This window comes from Pan troglodytes, chromosome 6 (genome assembly GCF_028858775.2).
Source record: "Pan troglodytes isolate AG18354 chromosome 6, NHGRI_mPanTro3-v2.0_pri, whole genome shotgun sequence".
NCBI lineage: Eukaryota > Metazoa > Chordata > Mammalia > Primates > Hominidae > Pan > Pan troglodytes.
Window position 1 is genome coordinate 96,787,778 of NC_072404.2, and position 24,163 is coordinate 96,811,940.

At 38.8% G+C, this 24,163-nt stretch overlaps 1 protein-coding gene across 8 annotated transcripts in view; it reads right to left on the reverse strand.

Moving 5' to 3' along the window:
- The window catches only part of ABCB4 (ATP binding cassette subfamily B member 4), an 85,954-nt gene that overhangs the window by 25,142 nt on the left and 36,649 nt on the right, over positions 1–24,163 (reverse strand). For all 8 annotated transcript variants that reach the window (XM_016957668.4, XM_016957669.4, XM_001160982.8 and 5 more), the window contains 7 exons: positions 16,246–16,407; positions 11,622–11,792; positions 8,781–8,927; positions 6,996–7,100; positions 4,873–4,950; positions 3,416–3,499; positions 2,189–2,392 (listed from right to left, as the gene is read on the reverse strand). In XM_016957668.4, coding sequence (XP_016813157.4) covers positions 2,189–2,392; positions 3,416–3,499; positions 4,873–4,950; positions 6,996–7,100; positions 8,781–8,927; positions 11,622–11,792; positions 16,246–16,407 — 951 coding nt within the window. The remainder of the gene's footprint in view (positions 1–2,188; positions 2,393–3,415; positions 3,500–4,872; positions 4,951–6,995; positions 7,101–8,780; positions 8,928–11,621; positions 11,793–16,245; positions 16,408–24,163) is intronic.

The window sequence follows — 24,163 nt, forward strand, 5'->3', positions numbered from 1 at the left end:
AGCTGTGGCACAGAGGGCCCTTAATCTCAGTGACCAGACAAGCCCTGGGTCAAGATGGTTATGAGGCAGTCTTCCCTCCCCACTCCCTGCCCAGTAACCAACACCCTCACTACCAATCCCTTTTTGGAAAATTGGGATGGGAATACCTCAAACCCTGTTGTACTTTAACGATGATGAAACTGTACCCAGGTAAATGAGAGTGTTTCTTTTTAAATAAACAGTGATTTGGGGTTTTTCTAGAACCTTCTTTCCGACTCTTATTCTCAAGCAAGTGCTGACTGAGTAAACAATATTGAACTATGATTGAACTGCTGATATTAACATTTAAAAAATTTTTAATCTTTCATATTTAAAATCTTTCATATTTCATATTTAATCTTTCATATTTCATAACCCTATTAGGTTAAAGTAGCTACTAAAAAAATTTAAACTGGCCAGTCTGAGTTATTCAATCTCTGATGCTTAGAATAACAGGATTTTAGCTGGAAGGAACTTGGGGCAGTATCTGGTACAATTTCTCATTTTACTAAGGTAGGACGTGAGGACTAGAGAAGTTGGGGATCTTCTCCAGCCTCACACACTGTGAGTAGCAAGACCAAAGCTAATAACCCAAGATTTTGTTTTGTTTCAATACTGCTCAATTCTACCTGCTCTACTCTGACAAAATTCTAACAATTAATGGAGCTAAGACTATTAACTAGATTCAAGGTGTTTTCTATCATGTAACTTGTCTAAGAAAAGTTTATTTTCATTCCGTCCAACTGACCATTCTCCCATATGAAATGTGGAAAGAAGCAGGATTGAGGGGCAGGGGAGGAAACAGAGCTACACAGTGTTTCTTCAGCAGTTAGTTGAGACACTCAGAAGTCAAGGAAATGATGCCCTAAAGTACCCACAGCCAGCAGCCAAGAGAATCTTCAAGAACTCTAGACACCCAGGGGTTCCCAAGTCCTGGGAACCACATATTGTCCTAGCAAGCTCCAAGTCCTGGAGAGGATGCAGCGTGAAAATGAGGAGAGTGAATTCTGATGGAAACCTGGAGATACTATTATACCTAACGCTGCATGCAGCGGCAGCTGATGCTGATTACAAGAGGACAAGAAAGGATTTCACCAGACATAATTGGTTTAGTGGAAACATGGTTGGTCCGAATGTTAATCTTCCCTCTTAATATGGTGCCTCTGAAGCTAGTCACTCACCCAGTCTCTGATGCCTTCTTCCCTATAGAGATACTGTCTGTTCCACTTCTCATAACTAGTTAAGGTCAGTTGCAGTAATGCTTGTAAAAGGGCTTTGTAAAGTGCAATGCTATAAAACCTATATCACAATTTATATTTATTATCTGCTTCACTTCCTCATGTTTCAATAAAGGATAATAATTACATAAATAAGACTAAAAATGTTCATGGTTATAATCTACATGTGAACATTTCAGTGCATGTACGTGTAAATAAAATGTTTATGTGTAGATTTAGACACTTAAACACATATAAAGAGACCATATAGTAGAGGTAAGAGCTTTGAAACTAGACCTGAACTTAAATCCCAGCCAAATCTCTAACTTCTGTTTGAATTTCAGGTTCTGCATTTCTGAAATTGGGATAACAATAGTGCCTGCATTATAGGATTATTGTGAAGATGTAATAAATTGGTGCATATAAATATGTAGCACAGTAACTGGCACGTAGTAAGGCTCAAGTAAATGTTAAGCCCAATTGCCATTATAGTGAGAACCACAAAATTGAGGCATTACTGCCATCTGGTGGCTGCCATCTTAATTATAGAAATCACAGCCAAGAAGAAGAGGATCTCTTAAATGCCAGCACATGTCCGACCCTGAACAAGTCCCTTACAGTCTTCTGCATGAAGGTTTGTGAAACAGGGATGACATTTGTCCAAACAGTAGCATTTGGACATGAAGTAAAATGAAATGCACTTTGAATATTCAGAAGTTCTTTATCATAACTATGTTAAGTGCTTTCTATAGGCTAAACGTTTTATGTTAATCACCTTATATTTAAGTTCTAGACATTAATACAGTAAAATATTTCATACACAATTGACAATTATTAGTTGTAGTGGGCACAAACATTTAATTATTAAAGCCTGCATAGCATGATAAATAATTCAAATAAAACACATGTCTAAAAACAACACTTAACACCAATTGAAACCTTATTTGACCTACCTTTCCAGCAGCTTCCAGTTCTTTTTTATCTCTTTTGGCATTTCCAGCCAACAATTTCATTTCAACAATTCCTGACACAGCAATAATTGGAACAACTGCTAATAGCAATAGGGTTAACTGCCAACCGTAGATAAATGATATGATAATACCAGTTCCAAGGTTAGCTATATTCTGTGCAATTAAAGCCAACCTGGTTCCTGTGGCCTGGGAGAGAAAAAGCACAAAGCAACTGTAGTTTTAAGCTCCAAATGCATGCGCTCCAGCCTTAGCCCCTTGGTCAGAATGATGAGTGGGTTCTGTGCCTGAGCTACATTGGCTTACTTTCATTACAATAAACCCACAACACCTGTGCTTAACTCATGAGGCTCTGCAGACTTTTCTTCATTGTGCCTTTACACTCTCATTCCTCTCCTGCCCACCTGAACCAACATTCTAGAACCAAGTAATCAACTTCTCTGCTTTGTGGATGGGCAGTGGGGGTGCATGTATTTTTTCACAGATGCAATGTTCAAAGAGGAAACTAACTCCAATGTACCTGGGTAATTTTAAAGACCATTTAATTCAAAAGTGTAAAAGGGAAAGAGACCATCTGTTGTTACAAAGGGTACGTGTCCTAAGAGACAATCCACCACAAAGCACGTATAAGGATGAATTAGTGTTGTACCACTCAGAAAACAAAGGTGGCTGTAGCAACATTGCAGTCAGCTCTCTGCATCCATTCCTCCTTCTCCTGTTGTGTGGAAGCAGTGAGCTGCAAAGTAACCCACCTCAGCTAAAGGGGTGGGGGACGTAGGCCACTCAGAACACCACCATCCCCTGGAGACAGTGGTTCAGGGTGGGGCATGTGACCCAAATTAGCCCAAATTAGATTTCAGCAAAGGGTTTTTGTTTGGTGGTTGAGGTAGAGGTGTGTGCTCTCTTTCACTGGATGGGAAATAAGGAAGCCTGTAGTTCTAATTACTATTAGCAGCCATCCTGTGACTGCAGGGAATCAGCCTTGGGATAAAGCGAAAGCCAATGATGGGAACCTGGATTCTGGATTAAATCTGGAGGGGGCAGTGGGTCAATCAACCTTGAAGTTTAATCTTCTGCTTATTGTTTACAGCAGTTTTGATTTGAGCTTTCTGCTATTTCTAGCTGGAAGCATCTTAACAAGTGTGGGTATGCTACATGCTTATCTAAAACCATGTTATGTAAAAAAATACAAGTAGAGTGCAGTCTACCTACTCCTTGGACTTGGGCAGCATCTGTGGCAAGTCTTGTAGAAAGTGCACCAGTACTGTTTTTATGGTCATCAAACCAGCTCATGTCCTATGGCATAAAATACACCTTTATGTTAGTTCAAAATTAAAACAAGCAAAGAAAACCAGACAAAGCCTCCCAAAGCTCCAATGCTGAGGAAATTTAGGGGAGACCTCATATGCAGTGTAGAGTCCCTGGCCTTGCTCTGAGTACACACCCCCAGAATCTAGCAGAACCCAGCTTCCTGACTGCTCTGTGGTAGCAGGGAGGGCATCTCTGGTCTAGTGGGGCAGGGCTCACCCAGATGGCTGCCATGCTCCTTGCCAGCTCCTCCCAAGGCTGGGAGGCTGGTAGGCATTCCATTCACCCAATCATCAGGTCTTTCACTATGGACACTTCTGCCCTGATATGGTGTTGTCTCTCATAAAGGGTGGTGGAGCTGTCTTGGACATGTTGTTCTGATAGATTCTAGGCAGGAGAAAATAAGCACTGGTTTCTCACCAAGCTTTTGTTTGATTTTTTGTTAAATACTGATTAAAAGTGTGTCTGATCTCCAGTTAGCCACAGGGATAAAAAAAAGAAGCATGTCTGAGACTTAATTTTAATTGTAAGCTACTCATCCATGGCATCTTTTACCTTCACATAAAATAATTTTTCCTGCATAGCAAGAGTTTAGGGGATACTGAAATAGGATTTGTAAACAGATTTAATCAGAATATACTACCTACTATGTGCCCATTTGTGAACAGAAATGTAATCAGTTCCTGTCAATTGAATGGATAATATTCTGGCCCTCTCTTAGGCATTTTCTATAAAAATAGATAATTCATGTTTGCATATTTTCCTATGTCAGGCACTAGAATGTGAACTTACGAGGAGAGCAAATAATGGATTGTACAGTACCAGCCACCAGCACAGTGTCTGGTACATGATAAGTAATGTTTGAATAAACAAACAAGTGAATTAATGTGAAAATAGACCTCAAATAAGAAATAAACAAAACTCAATTATTAACATTTGAGGATACCTACAGTTAGTATGGTAGATTGTGGTACATGAGATTAAATGCTATCAACTAGGTTTTTCTTGGTTTAAAGACATCCTGGAGTCTCAATGGACTCACCAGGGCCTGCACAGGATCCAGAAAAGAGATACAGGTCTTCGAAATGATAGTGTCTACATGGAGAGAGATATTTACAGAATAAGCCAAAGCTACCCAAATAAAGCCTATTTCTATGAAAAAAAAAAACAAAAAAAACAAAAAAAACATGAGAAGTCTTTAGCTCTTGAAGGACCAGGACAATTTGCAGGACTCTGCCCCATCCTTGCGTGAATACCCTGGGGGGAAAACATGCATATCGACATAACAATAAGAACAGTAAGAAGCTTAATATGGAAGAAATGTGAAAGATCAGAAGGCATTCTCCAGCGTACACTCCTACCTGTCTTAGCATTGCTTTAAAAGCCATTGACCGCAGTCTTCTGGTGAGGATCTCGCCAGCTTTCCCAAACGTGAAACCCTGGTTGAGAAAAAAGCCTATGGTCTCTTTTGATCTTTATGTATGTAATTGCACCAGACCAATCATGTTCAACTTTTATGTAGCAAAGTTATGAGTTGTTTTACAGTTGCCACGGATCCTCAAGTCATGTTAATAACCTGAGCAGCCCCAGATGAATCAAGCATGCAACCATAGCAGGAACCTAAGTGCTCCGAAACAAGAATCAGGGACTGAATTAAGAAGCAGACACCACATGGCAGGATGCAGGATTCAATCAGATTGAGCTCTGACACCACCCCATGGCAGGATCCAGTCAGATGGTGCTTCCCAGCATCACTTCATTGCAAGATCCAATCAGATCACACTTCATTACCATACGCTTATAAAACCTGACCCAGCCTCCAGCTTGGGGAGATACTGCTTTGGGAACTAAGCTCTGTGAGCTTCTCACTTGTGACAAGTTATAAAATTCCTTTGCTAAATCCTCCTTGATGTGGTCATTGGGTTGAAACCCACCAAGTGACCAAACCTGCCCGTTGTGTGGGTAACAGTTGCTAGTATTCTGACACAGGTGCCTATATTCACATTGATTTTACATTATTTGTATGTTAACTATTTAAATAACAAAAGTCCAGGACCAAATACGAATTCAAAGCCCCCACGTCAAATTCATGTACTGCAAAATCATCAGTATGCATTAGAATCAAAGGCCAAAAATCTTAAAGGTGTCCAGTTCTGGCTTCTAAACCATTCTAAATAGGTTTATTTTTCAAAACTTTGAAGGACAACATCTCAGTGACAAAGATACTGTGTTTAACTACAAAATTCAGTGTGTTCCTACTACTTCCAATAAACCAGTTAAATACAGAAGTAACAAAGTCCTACACACGAATTCATTTTGGCTCATGCAGTGTAAAGGAAGGATGACCTTAGAAACAAGATCCAAATGAGTATGCTGGTTCCTGGTCACAGCTCCACCTACACTCAGATTGGGGAACAATCAGGGTACTCTTCCTTCCCCAGCCTCTTTGGGACAATTTCCTACTTTCTAATTACCACATCCAAACTGGAGAGGAGTCCAGATGTCCAGAAGTGGGCTTACTTCTGGGACGTGTGAGTCTCCAGCCACAGTGTGAGTGTTGGGGTAGCCGTGCCGAGGGCACACGGGGGAGTGCACATCAGAACTGTTTACTAAGCCAGGGGGATGGATGATCAGTGCACCCAGTGAATCGGCCCCAGGTGTTCCTTGTCCAGGACCAGACTTCCCTCCCGCTCCATTTGCTGACGGATTGCTACAGGTTCTATGCATCAGCCCACTGTTCCTGAGGCCCCTGAAACACATTTTCTAGCTGCACTCCCTAGCATGCCAGGGACTGGGGCTGGATCAGCTCATTGAGTTGTGTCTAGTAGGGCAATGATTTCTAAATAAAAAACTTGGTTTACTTTGCCATTGGTTCAACAATAATAAAAGAGAAGCATGCTGGCATGACTAGGAAACACTATTTTGCTGACTTGATGGATTGTATTATATTCGAAAGGCCTATGTGGTGCCCACTGGGTTAAAGAGACAAAAGAAATTACAGAGAAGTCTAACTGGGTAGAAAAGTACAATTAGAGAGTTTGACTAGTTTATTTTGGCCAGGTCTACAACGTTAGAATGCAAAATATTATGTTCTTTCAAATAGTTCATCAATTAAGTAGGAAAAGATCAGAGAAGTTACTTGATATTCTATAAAGAGTAACAACAGAAAAGAGAATGCTATTGGACTGTACTTTCCCAGTTCCCAACCTGTTGAATTTAAGTTACTCTTATGTTCTGCAGTAAACTGAGGTCTCTTGTCCTTGGTAATGAATGTCTGCTAAGGGCAAACTTGTAATGTAATATAAGTTAGGACACAGGGAAGTCACACTTCCCCCTGATAAGGAGTCTACCCTCCAGCAGAGCCTTATGCCAATCATGTTTGCAATTTATTTCACTGTAAGAATTTGGAAGCTCCATTAGGTTTAATTTAATTTCTCTAATTAAATTATAAACTTGACGAGAAAGGCAAATCATGGGTACCTACCTGAAGGAAGAAAGTAAAAAAAGAAATAATTCCCAGAAATAAGAAAATCAAAGAGAATATGTTGCACTTCTGCTGCTTCACTGCATCATCGCCTGGTCCAAAAATCTACAAAAGAATATTTAAAACGCCCACTTGGATTACATAACTGATCCTTCTTCATTCCTCTCATAAATAGTGGCTTGAGTGTCACATGTTTAAAACTAGGCTTCAAATATGTAGGGTTTTGGTAATTGTGGTAAAACATACATAACACAAAATTTACCATTTTAACCATTTTTAAGTGTATAATTCAGTGGCGTTAAGTACAGTCACATTGTTGTGCAACCTTCACCAGTATCCATCTACAGAACTTTTCGCCTTCCCAAACTTCCCAAACTTGATACCATTACACAGACTCCCCATTCCCTCCTCCTCCCAGCTCCTGGTAATCTCTATTCTACTTTCTGACTGCATGGTTGTTAACATAGGTTGACATACTGCATATGGACTGTGAGTGGTTGCACATTTTAGCATTTGTTCCTCTTCCTATATGTCCCTTGCTCCCTGTGACTCCTCCCTGTCCCAGCCCTCCACTTCTCATTCCATCAGGCTTCCACCCAGAGGGGCCTTTCCTGAGCATCCTATCTGAAACAGCACCCCCAGCTAACACCTCTCTATTACCCTACCCATCTTTTAAAACACTTGTTATCCCTCAACACGTTACATGTTTGTGGGGTTATTTTTTTGTTTGTCCATTGCATGTCTTCCCCGACAGAAACTGCTGTTTGAGGGCACAACTTGGTTTATTTGTGTACCACTGTATCTCCAGTGCCTGGAGCAGCACTAGGCAGATAGATGCCCCAAAATATATAGTCCACATTGCCTTGAATTGCAAGAGAGCCAGAGCTTGCTTTGTTTTGAAACTTTAAAAGATTTGGAGGAGGATCTTTTCTAATTTATTTATTTTTTGGCTTGTGGTCTTAATTGTGGATCGATGTCCAACATCACAAAAATAATAAACTCGTAACATGATGGAGAATTATTTATCCTCAACAACAAAGTCTCTCCAATAACATTAGAGCTTGACTGAAATTGTAGAATATGAATTCTGGATTTCATGGAATTGATGGAGGCTTTATATTTGTGATAACTTCCTTTAAATATCCTCCAATTAATTGAATGATGGGCTAGTATGTTTTCTTTCTTAGTCTTGGACTCCCCAAGCCTTGGAAGGATTGCTAAAATGGGGTGGCTATCGCTTTTTGAATACTTACTACAAGGCACACACTCTTAAATGCTTTCCAGATAGTTACCTATATAATCTCTTAATCCTCAGCCATGTTATGAGGTAGATTTATTGTATAGATGAAGAAACTGAGGTACCGAGAGCTACTGAGTGGTGAGGCCAGTCTATACCCAGTGCCTGGACTCTTATTAAACTCTATGACTTTAACCCCTCCCTGCTCCACTCTCTCTCCACCTCACTGTGTGACTTGTACCAGCTTCTCTACACAAACAGATTGGGGATCATTGTCTGACACCAGTTTCACCAAATGAAGAGAGCTCATTAGAATGCCTTCTTCATTGATTTTACATTTTATAATTTCATTAATATCATAACTTAGAGTGATTCAAAGGCTACTTATCTTTTCCCTCACAGCTTTTCTCAAAAGGGATTTAAGGACTTTGGCTTAGTTTAATTTAAGGCTGCTTAATCCCAGAATGGAGCCAGTCAGTGAGGTTGGGAGAAGCAGCAGCTGATGAATTGATCTAATTCAGGCTGTTATGTGATGTTTGCAAACTTACCGCTATGATCTCTGAGAATATGACTGAAAATGCCGGCTGAAGCCCCCCATTGGCAATGGCACATACTGTTCCCACGACAAAGTAGGGCCATTCTGTTTTATTCAGTTTCAGGACCTTCAGAAAGGACACTGGTGGCACATTTGCTTCCTAGAACATATAAACATCAGGGCAAACTGGTGATGACACAACAGTTACCAGAGTCTGTAGACATAGAAAAGGCATGGCCATTGCCCTCAAGGGACTCGCAAACTAGGTGCAGAGAATGACAAGCAAACTACTAGAGAGTAGGACAATATATTATAACATGTTAACAATGTTTACTGATTACACATCATAAGCTGAGTATGGGTTGTTCAGCCAAGAAATAACCTTCATGGGATGCTTAGCCCGTCCCTATTCTGGCCTCAGCAGACTGCAAGGTAGCAGGATCTGGGCACAAATACCTTGGCATCCAGCTCTGGAGTTACACAACACTGTGTTGGTGTGACAGTCATGGCTGGAACACATAAGCCGAGCTGCAGTTTTCTCATATATTATGATACAGTCCTGCCTCTCTAACAGGGATGATATCTGGGTCACATGAGACAATACACCTGAGTAGATGGATAAACATCTTTGCAAATGTAGGAAACCATTACTAACTGGAGAACATGGGCTTGGCCTCCTAACCACAAAACCTTGCCTTTTCTGTACCATATTTCCAACTCACAAAACCAAATTAATTACATTCCTTTTCTCTTATCACACTTTTCCCTGTGCAGACTTCTCTTATTTCATAGCTTAGCTTGTTTGTGATTTTTTTGTTTACATATTTCCATTTCTAGTATGTAACTTTTTTTAAGGTAAAGATTATGTCTTTATATTCCTAGAAAGTAGTCCAATTCCTGGCACATATAAGATTCTCAGCAAATGTTTAATTAAATGTCTGGCCAAGCATGCAGGATTTAGGTCTCATAAAGAATGTTTTGATGATAGAAGCAGTTTAACATTAAACTTGAGACAGAGGTGACTATGGAATCCCAAAAGCTTGAGGTCACTGAGAAAGGTTATATTTATATCTCTATAAAACAGAGAATATAGAAGTAGGTTCTACTGAGCCTTCTTTCAAATTACCAATTTTTTCTGTATTTCAGGGTTTTTTTTCCTCCCTAGTTAATATTATCTTTAAGTCCCTATCTCCAGCATAATGAATGAATCTTTTTCTTTGGTTACTGCTCTTCAGCACACAAACAGGTCCCTCTAATCAGACTTAATCTCTCCCTCTCCTTTGGCATGTTGTTTTCTCCCTATGGTGGTACTTGGGACAATCTTGTTGATTGCAGCATTTCCTGCCTCCCCCTCTTCTCTGTGCATTTCTTCAAGAGACGTGCTCCTATAAAATACTGGAGTTTAAAGAGATAGCAAAATAACTCTGAAAATAAATGAGGAAATGAAAAGTGGATAATTTCATAGCCAAAAGAGGGGAAATTGCTTATCTGACTTATAATAATGACGCTCCAAAATGGTACAATTGTTATTCTTCTTTCTATAAATATACCAAGATTAAGACCTCTAAGAGAGTCCTTGTAATTTCTGCAGTAATAGCATGCACAGATAAAAACAGATGCAATGAATTATTGGTAGAATTAGTTTTCTCAGGCCAACAAAAGAGTAAAAACAAACTCAGTCTTCATTAACAAATAACATCAAAATATATCAAAACTATATCTTGAAATAAGGAAATCTTTTTTTGGAATGGATTCCCTCTGTATAATAAAATTATTTGTTCCAGCCTGGGCAACATGGTAAAACCTCCCCTCTACAAAAAGCACAAAAAAATTAGCCAGGTGTGGTGGCACACACCTGTAGTCCCGGCTACTCAGGAGGCTGAAGTGGGACAATCAGTTGAGCCCGGGAAGTGGAGGTTGCAGTGAGCCAAGATTGCACCACTGCACTTCAGCCTGGGCAACACAGCAAGACCCTGTCTCAAAAAATAAAATTAAAAATAAATAAATAAATAAAATTATTTGTTAACTGGAATTAATAATCTCCTAAATCCAACGTTGCTATTTCTCACCATTCTCCTCTTTTTCTAAGTAAGAGAATTTCAATCTAATTTAGAATGTCAATACATACAGCAAAAAAAAAAAAATTGAATTTTCCATACTCATTGCTAAGTATGGCCATGTGATCGAATTATGACCAATGACTTATAAGTAATAGTATTGTGTGGGAATTCTGGAAAACCTCTTTGTTTCTTCCTGTTGCTTGGACCACAGATGTGATAGGTAGGGCTTCAGGAGCCACCTTAGATCATAAGTGACCCTGAGGATGGAAACCTGATGCCAGGGTAGTGCAGATAAAGATGAAGGGAGCTTGTGTCTATGGGGACTGTGGAGCTACTGTTCTAGCCCTGGGTTTTTCACCTCTAAGATTTTGGCATGTGAAACAGAAATAAAAACTCTTAATTTGCTTAAACGGATGCTATTCTGGGTTTCCTAATATAGATAATCAAATGTAATCCTACCCAATAGAGTATGCAAATATCAGGGCCTCTCGTTTTGGACCAGTCTTATTACCTCTGGACCTCAAAGATGAATGTCAAATTTAATTTTAATATTAAGCATCTCAGCGTAAAGACTACATTTCTGGATTTTTTTCCCTTGAAAATCCATTTGTAATTGGAACTGACTTCAATTCATTGTCAAATACATTTAAAATTTAAAAATTTTTTTCTTTACAAAGAGTATGGCTCATAGTAGCAGTCATCTGTGCCTGAAAAATATTTGCAAGGCTAAGAATTTCAACAATTGTAGCAAAACTACAAAGTAAAAGACTTAATTTAAGTGAAAAACAACTTACAAGTCCATCGGTTTCCACATCAAGGCTCTTCTGACACATTTGTGAATTTTTAAGGTTTTTCTGAGTAGAATGCCTAAATAGGCGAGATTTCCAGCCATTTGGGGCCATTCCAGTGGCAGCCTTTTCATCATTTAGTTCAAATTCCTCTGACTGGATCTGGCTTCCTGATGTCTGAAAGAATATCAAGACATTAAAGTGTGTGTGTGTGTGTGTGTCTCCAAATGGATGTAACCTCCAAGTTTAGAATCATAAAGCAATTTGGAATATAACATGTATCAAGATTTTCAGATTTCCTAACTGCTTCTCAATCAAGGATAGCTAGAAAACTATAAAGTATAGAAAGGTTAAATTCAATTTGAACAATAAGAAAATCGGAGTATAAGAATATTTTCTAAAAATTTAAGGACACATTTTTCGTAATCCAGAAGGTATATAGGAATTTACTTAATATGCAATAATCCAGGGAACAAGTCATGGCCACCAAGAAAGGGAAGAAGACTACATGGAAACACTAACAAGGGCTTGTTTTTAAAGCTACAAACAAGAAAAGCTGAATCAAAGGGCCTGGTCACTACCCACGGGAGGTAAAACTGTCTTCCTCGACTGGCTGAGTATGGTCATCTTCCTTCCTCACAGTCCTGCTCTCATGCACACAACGAGACCCAACATGCAGGCTCAGCCTCATTGCTGGCTGTGAGATCAGTTCTCTTTTTAATGGGAATGGGGGTGGGGGTGGTGATCTAAGGACTTCTAGTTCACTGCCTAGTAAGAGTGAGGGAACATCAAGCCCTGCTGGAGTTGGACTTTGGACTGGTTCCCTATTTGCTTCCTCCATGTCCAACTATACATCTTAATAGTTTGTTCAGGGTCTTAGTCCTTGTAGTAGTGTCTTGTTCTTGCTCCTCCCTTCAAGACCTGCCCTGAACCCAATCCTTTGGCTAGTGCCTTACTGTACATACAATAGCCAATCATGATCTCTTAGTTTTCCAGTTGCTCATTCAACATCTGACAGAACACTGCCCATGTGCTTATATATTGCCTTGAACCACATTGCAGTGATATGTTCTGCTTGGTGGATTTCCTTATTTGCTCATTACTGAATCAGTTTTATACCATCTCTCAACAAAAACCAACCTAGGCTACAGACTTTGTAATTGATCCCTTGCATTCTCACTGCCATCTGTTCCCACACTGCTACCAGATTTATTTTCCTAAAGGGCAGCTCAAAATCATCCCCAGCTTCCCACTACCTGCCCAAGCCTGGATCCCCAAAAATCTAGCTCATGGCAAGTCAAACCAGACCACCTCTCATGAATACCTCCCCAGAACTTTTCCTCTTTTTGTAATCTCATCCATGCTATCAAGAGGTCCATCTCAATGGACAGTTCTTCCAATAAGCCCATTCAGATTTTAGCTTCCTTCTATGACCAAATGAACATTACCTGTCTCTTTCATAATATTTTTTCTGTGCCTTACCTAAAACACTCAGTTGGTGTTGGGTGCTTCAGCTGAAAGGTCATTGAGCTCCAAGCCAAGATAGCCACTTTTCCACCAGGTGTTAAAAAGTATCTATTTAAAACCAATAGCCCTCATTTCTTCCACACAGATATACTTCAGTTGTCTCAAAGATTTAATTGTAAAAAAGCAGAACAAAAAATGCTGAAAGGAAATGGGGTAAATATCCTTTCGGAGAACAACCTCAAATCCTGAAGACATGGAGGAAAAAACTGACAACCTAATTACATACATTTTAAAGCTTCTTTATGGCAGCCAAATACAACAAAGTGAAATTGAAAGGAACAAAGCAGGAAAAAAGAAATCTCTCCAATACATGCAAGAGAAGAGTGTATTTTCTTTTTATGTAAAGAGTTCTCACAAATCAATGAGAATATTATGAACAACACAACAGAAAAATATCCTAATACAGGAATAAATACGTTCACAGAGGAAGAAAAATACAAATGGCCAATAAAAATGTGGAAATCAGCTCAATCTTATAAATAGTTAAATTTGAAGATACTGTTTAACTCTTTAAGCTGGCAAAGATGAAAAATAAAAACGAAATAGCTATCAGTGGCTGTTTGTAGGGATTTGGCTTATGATGACTTTCAAGTTTCTAGAATGTAATGTTTGGATTTTTTAAAAAAATGCTTGATTTTTAAAAAGAATTCATTACCTTTATAATCAGAAAAAAATTAAGATACATTTAAAAGAAACAACTAAGAGCCAACAGTCTACCTAATGGAAAAGCAGTGATACTTGTTAGAAACAATACCAAAACAAGGTTGAATGAAAACCAGGTTGGTCTTTGAAACTTGAGAAAAGAGTACTGCATTAGCTTGAGCATCTGCTGACTCTCAGGCTCACAATGGGTCTTTCCCTCATCTCTCCAGCCTCACCAAGTAAGTGGGAGGGCAAAACTCAAATCAGAAATGGGAAATGTGGGGGTACCCAGGTAGAACCATTCAAAGGGGCTGAGAATCACAGAATGCCAGAGCTGGTAGAAATATCAGAGGTCATCTTACCTGAAGCCCCTGCTCATTTATCAAGTGAGGATAACAAAACCCAATTTGGTTAAATGACTTGCTCAAAGCTATTGCCTAGTTGGTGACAGATTTCTATCATGCCAGACCACTGACTGTTCAGTCTTCAAATGTACAACTTTTCCTAAGAAAATAAGCTTGGGAATTTGATATAGAAAGGTCAGAGCTGTCTGCATCTCTTTAGCAGTCTCCCAATCCAAGTCCTGATGGAAGCAGAGGTCATTCTTACAAGAGCTTATGGCAATAGGACAGCCAAGTGGTTATTTCACTTGAGGATTCAACATGTCATTATGGGCAAAATCACAGACCCTTGGTAACCACTCATGAAATTAAAACTAAAATGGATTTAAAGTAACATTTTATGCATTCCTAACTAGTGAAATGACAAAGACCCTTTATGGTGGCTAGGCCATATGGTAGCATTCAGCAAAGACACTATCATTGATTCCCTCCACTGTAGAACACCCTCTGGCACATGCAAGCCTGAGTTATAAAACTTTTCGTCATTTCATTTGGTATTTTCATTTGGGGGAATTTGCAAATTTTAGTAACCACCATTTATCATCATCTAATTTGTGTCAGGTCTTTTTTTTAAAAAAAAAAAAGAAAAACAGCTTTTTAAAAATATAATTAACATATCACAAAATCCACCCTTTTAAACATTTCAGTAGGTTGTTTTTAGTACACAAGTATTCAGATGTTTATTTTTCTAAACTTATAGCAACCTCTCATGGTAGGTTTGGTATTCCAAATGTAGAAACGAAGGCTCAGAAGAGTTACTTGTCAGAAAGCAAGGCAAAATTTTGACAACCTTTTTTGATCTACTTGTGCTCACAGTGGCAATATTTAGAATAGAGAAATACTGGAAACAGACCAAATATCTAACTTTAGAAAAATGACTAATTTCACACATTAATAAAATGAACTTCTGAGCACCCATTAAAATAATAGTATGTGGATGATGTATATCTGAAATGTTAAGAAAAAAGAACAAAAATATGTGTGTACATGGTAATTACAGTTGTATCAAAGCAAATGTATATACTTTCACAAATAGAATCGTTCATAGAATAAAATATTCTTAGGTTATTTATTCTGCAATGTTGCTCAAGTGACTGAGTATAATAACATGTCTTAAAAATATGAAAAACCAGTCGTTATCAATATAACCTGTTTTAGGAACTAGAATGAATGAGTGCTCTTTTCTTTCTTTTTTCTCTGAGACAGAGTCTCGCTCTGTCACTCAGGCTGGAGTGCAGTGGTGTAGTCTCAGGTCATTGCAATCTCCACCTCCTGGATTCAAGTGATTCTCCTGCCTCAGCCTCCAAAGTAGCTGGGACTACAGGCGTGCACCACCATGCCCAGCTAATTTTTTGTATTTTTAGTAGAGATGGGGTTTCACAATGTTGGCCAGGCTCGTCTCGAACTCCTGACCTCAGGTGATCTGCCCACCTCAGCCTCCCAAAGTGCTGGGATTACAGGCATGAGCCACTGCACCTGGCCTGCTTTTTCCTTTTAAAAGACAAACTATTCACTTCCTAGAGCCACAAATTTTGATGATGGTCTTATTAGGATCATCTGGGAAACAATTTTAGATCACATGAGACCTCCCTCAACCACTAGAGATCCTGGCTGGTCAAAAGGAACCCTACAGCAGTGCTCTGGAAAAGGCTGTCACTTGTCAATGACTTCCCTAAAATGTTTCTGGTAAAGTCTCTGGCATTCCATATAACTCAGAGCCGGGGCTCCTCGGACAAGTGCGAAACACTTTTCTCGTCCTCTGACTCCCAAAACTCTGACCATCCCATTATGGTAGAAAGGACCTTTTAGTTTGACCACATTCCCCAGGCAATTAGGAATCTGTCCTAAGGAATATATCCATGATGCTTTTGGCAATTTCCCCTATTTTCTCACCTGCTACCTCTTTACAGATTCTGATTTAAAGTCTCAGATATACACTTTTAGGCATCTTGTTGAAGTTTCTTCTTGCTCAGTATAGCATTCATCGGATCATATTTTAATATTTAAAGAACACTATATTGAGGAGCAAATAGCAGAAAAAATTCCTGAAAAGCAAGTACCTGCATGTTGACAAGTTTGAAGTACACCCCTTCCTTCTTCATCAGTTCGCTGTGGCTTCCTTGCTCCACAATTACTCCATCCTCAAACCCAGCGATGACATCTGCATTTCGGACCGTAGACAGTCGGTGTGCTATCACAATGGTGGTCCGGCCTTCTCTGGCCTAAAAGAACAAAAATGTGGTGCATCAGGGTTACAGTATTGGCACACTGTCAATTAACATGCACAGTTAAGCACTTGGATGAATGCTGTTTGTAGATGATTAGAGAGTAGTTTATACTGCAGATCTCTGTGTGATTATGGCAAAGGCATCACTCTTTATGAAAAATTAAAGTCAGACAAGTTTGGGACCAGACAATTGGCTAACCCCTTCAGTAGGAGGATGGGTGATTTCTCCAGAAACCTATGGTAGTGTCAGTGTTTACTTAAGAAAATAAGGGTTTGATCCTTCTTCAGTGTTTTCACACTTGTCTGAGAAGCCCTAGCTCTAAGTTATATGGAATGCTAGAGACATCACCAGAAATATTTTAGGGAAGTTGTTGCCAAGTGACAGCCTTTTCCAGAGCACTGCTGTAGGATCTCTTTTTAAGAGCCTGATCTTAACTAATTCTGATGAACTGAAAGCAGGCAGTTTAGGTGAAAATGTACCTTGGGATCAGGACTATTAAAATTATGGTTCAAAAGCCATCCAAAGCATAATCTCTAGAGTAAGGCAAGTAAATCTGCTCTTTAACAAGTGCCCTAGGTGATTTTTATGCATGCTAAAATCTACAAATCACCTGTCTAACTAGTTTAGTGGCCTCATATGTTTGCTTGGTGGATTTATAAATGGGCATTTAAACCCTGGATAATGCCAATAAAAGTATTGATATTATGTCATTAATAATGGCTACTCTTTCTGACACTCATTAGCCCTTTTACCCAATAGCTTAAGATCACTCCTACTCTGAGACAATCAAACCACATCATTAGGATGGTTATTAGAGAATAGTCTAATTCACCTAAGTGGTTAACATATAAATTAAAAATGAGAGGCTAGATTCATAATAGGCAAAAAGTGGAAACAATCCAAATATTCATCAATTGGCAAACAGATTTAAAATGTGGTATATCCATATAATGGAATATTGTTAGGCCATAAAATAGAATGCATTTTGATTCACATCACAACATAGATGAACTTTGAAAACATTGTGCTAAGTGAAAGAAGCCAGTCACAAAAGATGACACATGGTATGATTTTATTTATATGAGATATCTAAGAGTAGGCAAATTCATAGAGACCGAAGGTAGATTCATGGTTGCCAAGGGCTAGAGTGAGGGTGGAATGCAGAGTGACTGGTTTCTTAATGAGGTGGTGAAAATGTTCTGGAATTCGATAGCAGTGATGGTTGTACAACCTTGTGAATATTCTAAAAACCCCGGAATTGTATATTTTTAAAGGGTGAATTTTATGGCATGTGTTTGTATCTCAATTTTTTAAAAATAGCCATGAAAATTCTGAAAAAGAAGTTAACGAGAGGAGTAATGAGAAGGAAATATCTCTAACAGATATTAGCACATAAAAAGCTACAGCAATTAAAATAGTAAAACCTAGGAAAAACCAGCACGTGAATGGGTAATTTGATCAATAGAACCAAATGGAGAGTCCAGAAGTAGACATAAACCATCTAAGAATTTAATTACAATAAATATGGTACTACCTATTGGTAAAGAAAAGGTGAATTATACAATAAATGGTATTGGGACAATTGTGCAGCCACTTAATAAAGTAATGTGGTATTTCTACTTTAGTCCTTACATTAAAATAAATCCAGATGAATCAATTGTTTTTAAGTAAATATAAAAGAGAAACATCACTGGAAAGAGAGAGAGGCTAGAACACAGCTCTCTTGGACAACATTTAAGACTATTCTTTGATTTTTAGTATATAAGCCCCAAAGAAGCACTCACAAATATTTACTTATATGGAAGCTGGGTTTAGTCCATATATAATAAGGCATATACAAAATAATTTGATTACTGTAATTATATTCATGATGCTAACAGTGATGAATAAATTGCTAACAATGACTATATTATCATGATGATGATAATAGGTTGATGATATGTCAACATATATACACAAAGGAATTGGAATCAGATGTATGAGTGAATGATTGCTATGTAAAAGAAATAAAGTATGTGTTCATCAATTTAGAAGTAAGAAACTGTCACCTTTGACCAAGAGAAGTTGGCCAAAGTAGAGCTTTGACACAAAAAATTGTTTTGTTTTGTTTTGTTTTTCAGAGCTCCCAGACACCCTGATGATGACAGGACATTGATAAATAAATATCCTAGATTTAGGGACACCAGCTATTATGAAATTTAGACCTTTGACTAATTTGGGATGTTCAGGGATGAAAGGCGGGCCTAAACAAAGGGAGGACTAATCTACTAGCCTTTCTGGAACTTTGGTAAAACAGCATCAGAATGAAACCTTTTGGAATCTTTTTATAAAAATCACCATAGAATCACCGTTTTTGTTCTTTTTTTTTTTTTTTTTTTTTTTGAGATGGAGTCTTGCTCTGTCGCCAGGCTGGAATGCAGTGGCATGATCTTGGCTTATGCAACCTCCACCTCCTGGGATCAAGTGATTACCCTGCCTCAGCCTCCCCAGTAGCTGGGACTACAAGTGCCCACCACCACACCTGGCTAATTTTTTTTTTTTTTTTTTTTTTTTTTGTATTTTAGTAGAGACAGGGTTTCACTATGTTGGCCAGGATGGTCTCAATCTCCTGACCTCGTGATCCGCCAGCCTCAGCATCCCAAAGTTGTGGGATTACAGGCGTGAGCCACCACACCTGGCCACCATTTTGTTTCTTTTCCTGTTCTTCTATGATAACACCATGATCAGGAGTGTGCACGTAGGTATGAAACTGTATTGCCTTTCTTTAAAAGAGTCAAAATACAAAATCTGCTGTTATATCTTTCTTCAAGATCTTATATTTAATAGCATTTTATTTATTTTGACAAATAGTTGCTCTGTAGAGTCAAAAGCTAATATGGTCATCACTATTAAAATTTATTTTAGGGCCGGGCGCGGTGGCTCACGCCTGTAATCCCAGAACTTTGGGAGGCCGAGGCAGGCGAATCACGAGATCAAGACATTGAGACCATCCTGGCCAACATGGGGAAACCCCATCTCTACTAAAAATACAGAAATTAGCTGGGCGTGGTTGCATGTGACTGTAGTCCCAGATACCCAGGAGGCTGAGGCAGGAGAATTGCCTGAACCTGGGAAGCGGAGGTTGCAGTGAGCCAAGATCACACCACTGCACTCCAGCCTGGAGATACAGCGAGACTCCATCTCAAAAAAAAAAATTATTTTAATGTAGACATATTTTCTCAATGAGCTGGGCCATCATATTCAATTTAGTAAATATTTATTTAGCCTCTACTATGTGCAAGGCACTGGGCTGTTGAAGAGATTCAAATATGAATCTTTTTATTAATTCTGCTTCCTGGAGTGGTTTATTCTTCCTAGGAAAGAGAAGGCATAAAAATAAGTAGGTAACTACAGTAAGCTGTTGCCACACAAGGAAGGCCTGATCAATGTATAAAGGATCCACAAAATAAAAATATTATTCTTCCAGGATGGGTAATTGGGTAGAAATAACAGTAGATATAATAGTGATACATCGTTATGGTCCTCAGAGGCAAGACTACAATTTATGAAATTCAACTTTTCATCATTAAAAAGAGAGTTGGATTGTAAGTTAGAGTGACTGGCTAACTGATTGATTGGTATCATCTTTGGGGACATAGTAATAAAGGGTTTATCTTTAAAGGTATGGTTTATTGTCTGTAAAAATATTAGCATAATTACCTTGCAGTGTGGAGCCAATTAGTGCAGATTATAAACTGTTTTCATAGTAACTATGGCAGATTAATATGGCCACAAACACTTTGCAGCTTCTCCTATACAGAAGTGGAGCCAATTTCTCTGCCTCCTCATATCTGGGCAGGCCCTGTAACTTGTTTTGACAAAGAAAATGTAAAGAAATTGATTTCTACAATTTCTGGAGCCCAGGCCTCAAGGGATCTCACACAGCTCGTCTGTTTGCCATCTTCGGATGTTACCCTGGAACCGCGGTGAAAGGAAGTTTCTCTAGCCTCCTGAAGGATAACTGGCTTCAGGGAGGAAAAGCAACCTGCCTTAGGCAACAGCCATCCCCAACTGCCAGGCTCATGAGTGAGGCCACTTTGAATATTCCAGCCCAGGTGACCCTGAGCTGAAATAAGACTAGGCAAAACCAACAGGAAAACCACTTTACCAACCCACAAATTTGTGGGCAATAAAAGTTGTATTTTAAGTCACTAAATTCTTGGCTTAAAACAACTGATACGGAAATTAGTAATTAGATTGAGATGCTGCTGTAACAAAAACCTAAAACATGTGACATTGGCTTTGGGATTGAGTGGTAGGTGGTGGTTGAAAGGAAGGTGATAATATTGTTTGTGGAGACTGAAACAAGAGTAAAGAAATTGCTATTAGAGGATAGAAAAGGAGTACCTTCATTATGTAACCTTGGAAAATTTGACAAAAATATTTCCTGCAGTGACTTGGAAGAAAGACATTTTACTTAATGAACCTGTACATCTGGCTGAGGAGATTTCAGACATCTCTAGACAGACTATAGGAGAGACAAGTGGATTCCCCTAGCTGTGTACAATGAGGTTTGGGAAGAGAATGATCAGCTAAAGAATGAGCTACTTGGTTACAAGGAGAATTTAAGACAACAAAGCAGACCCCAGTACTCAGCTGGAAAATGAAGTTGTTAGTCATCCAATAAAATTAGGGCAAAAATCAGAGTGTGTAGGTGTAAGATTTTTAGCAAAAATCTCTGAAAGATTTTAGGCAGAGCCTAGTGGACACTTTCAGCTACAAAAAAAAAAAAAAAAAAAGCCTTAAAAACTATTTAAGAGTTTTCTGATGGCAGGTTCACTTGCAGCCCAAAGAAGAGAGGAGCCTGTCTCAAAATAAAATATATAGGCATAACTTCTGGGGCTTGAGTAAATGACAGCTAGATTCTAAGTAAACTCACAAAGTCTTTAAGACAGTCCTTCAGCTTAGTCTAAAAGAGACTGAAAAAAATACAAAATGAAAAGGGCCCCAAATTTCTATGGGCAGAAACATGCAAAGAAATCCACTCAGCTGGAGATACAGATCATTTCTTATGAAAAAGGAAAGCCCTCTTAGAGGGAAGGTAAAAGACCCTGGAACTAAAGAGAACAATGGACTAGGGAACCCACTCCTGGGGAGCAGAATCAGGCCTTAATCAAGAAACATCCCATTTCCCTGGAGTAGTGGGGTAATTGGCTGCATGTCAGAATCGCTATGGCCAAGGACTGCTATGAGCTTTCTGTTCTCATCCTTTTTGAATGAGTATCTGCTATGATTATCCTGTCCCTGCACCGCCACTCTATGTTGAGAGTATGTGTTGATGATAACTTGTCTTTTTCATAGGTCTGTGGGTCAAGATGAGCTGAAAATGAAGACCCTCATCTGTATTAGACCACATGCAGATCTTCAGATACTGGTCTTTGAGCCAGATGCTATCACTGTATGAAAATTTTGAGGGTCTGAGGAAGAGGTGACCTTCTTTTGCATGTGGAAGAAATGTAAATAATTGTGACAGAGGGCATGCTTTAGAAGATTCAATATGGTCACAGATTTTTTACTTCTCACCCATTAAGAGGCACAGTCTGTTATCTCCTCAAATCTGGGCTAGCCTATGACTTGCTGTGACCAACAAGATGAGTTCTGGAGTCTAATCCTCTGGACACTTCACACATTAGTCTTTGCTCTCTGGGTACACTGCCCTGAAACTTTCATATAAGGAAGCCAGGTTAGCCTATTGTATGAGTGTGAGAAGTCACATGGAGAATTGAGATGGCCAGCCAACAGCCAGCGTGTGAGTGAGGCCACCATGGACCATTTTAATGAAGCCAGCCCTCCAGGTAAATGCAGCCATGTGCTCAGGTGGAAAGAACAGAGGATCTACTCAGCCAATACACTGAATTGTTTTAAGCGTGGACTCAAGATAGTTTCTTACATAGCAATAGGTAACCAATTTAGCAACCAAAAAATAATAATAATAATAATCCTGGTAATGGTAATCACCATAATAATAGCAGCAGCCAACAATATCAAGTGTTTCATATGTGCTAGGCATGTGCTAATAACTTTACATGCAGTATCTTGGTTATTCTTTAAATAATCCTATGATACTATTTCTGTCCCCTCTTCCCCTATTACTTCAGAGGTGTCTCAGGCTTAGAGAGGTTAGTTAATGTGCCCAAGGACACAGCTAGAAAAGAACAGAGCCAGGACTCCAATCCCAGCCTAGCATCAAAGCCTGTGCTCTTAACCATCACCCTAAGCTGCTAATGGCTTTTCCTGGAGACTTTAAAAAATTATGAGTAGTTCATCAGCTATTTTTAAAGTAAATATAAAAAAGGTTATCAACTGAGGAGTGTGCTGTGATCCTATAGAACACGAAGAAACAGCTAAAATTGAATGAATTGACTTGTCCAAATACGTACTAAAACTTGCAAGGTCATAGTTTTTCTGGCAGAGGTCATATTATGAAAAACAATACATACTGGTCATCTCCAATAATTCTATTATTTTAGCACAGCAAGAACTATATTGTATATTGAATATCTGTATCCTGGAAATGGACCTGGAACCTAGACCCCAGGGCTGAATAGGACTCTTTTTTGTTTTTGATTTTTTGGTAAATATATCTCTCATTCTACCCGACTTTACTCTAAAAAGTCTATGCCAATACATGAATGTCTAATTATATTTTTAAGTTAGAATAACTTATGCATGTATTACTTTATGATGTACTGCTTTAAGTAACTTCAGAATAACCAACCATATACCAGTCTCATATGCATTATATTTTGACTCCTTAATATCATGATTTAATATACACAAAAGCAGTATAATTCAGTGCAAGAATTTGTAAGGAATAATTATTATTGTCTTATTAATCATTATTAAATTATATAAAATAAGTCAAGATATTGGTTAGGTGCAGTGGCTCACATCTATAAATCCTAGCACTTTGGGAGGTTGAGGCAGGATGATCACTTGAACTCAGGAGTTTGAGACCAGCCTGGGCAACATGGCAAAAACCCATCTCTACCAAAAATACAAAAATTAGCTAGGTGTGGTGGCGCACACCTGCAGTCCCAGCTACTCAGGAGGCTGAGGTGGAAGGATGGCTTGAGCCCAGGAGGTGGAGGCTGCAGGGAGCCATGATCACACGACTGCACTCCACCCTGGGTGACAGAGCAAGACCCTGTCTTAAAAAACAACAAAAAGAGTCAAGATATTAAGCTGATAAACCATGAGGCATTAATTAACTACAGTTTACAGCATAAAAGGGAGTTAGGTTAACTTAGGATTCAGATATAAATTTTCCTGAGAAAATAAGGTTCGTGCAGCTTGTCTCTTAAATTGTAAGAGGTGGTTCAGATAGAATTCCTTAAGGAACTTGCACATGTTATTACTGAACTGTCTTAAATCAAATATATTTATGATATTTATGTGTTTGAAACTAATTTCTATGGTGTCATCTGACTCTGGTATTTACATTGTGTTGTTAATACAGATGACATCAGCATTACCCCCAAAAGTGTACCAAGATAAGGTCTTTCCTGTGACACTTCAGCTTAGTAAAAATGCTAATGAGAGACTTAGAAATATCTGAGCTGGACAGATGAACTCAGCACCCTTAAAATGAATTGTTTATTTATATGCTTAGACAAGTACAGAGTTGAACTTTATTTCCAGAAAAGCACCTGGTCACCTACATGAATAGATAAAGATGATGTCACTGCCTACAAAATAGGATGAGTATTCT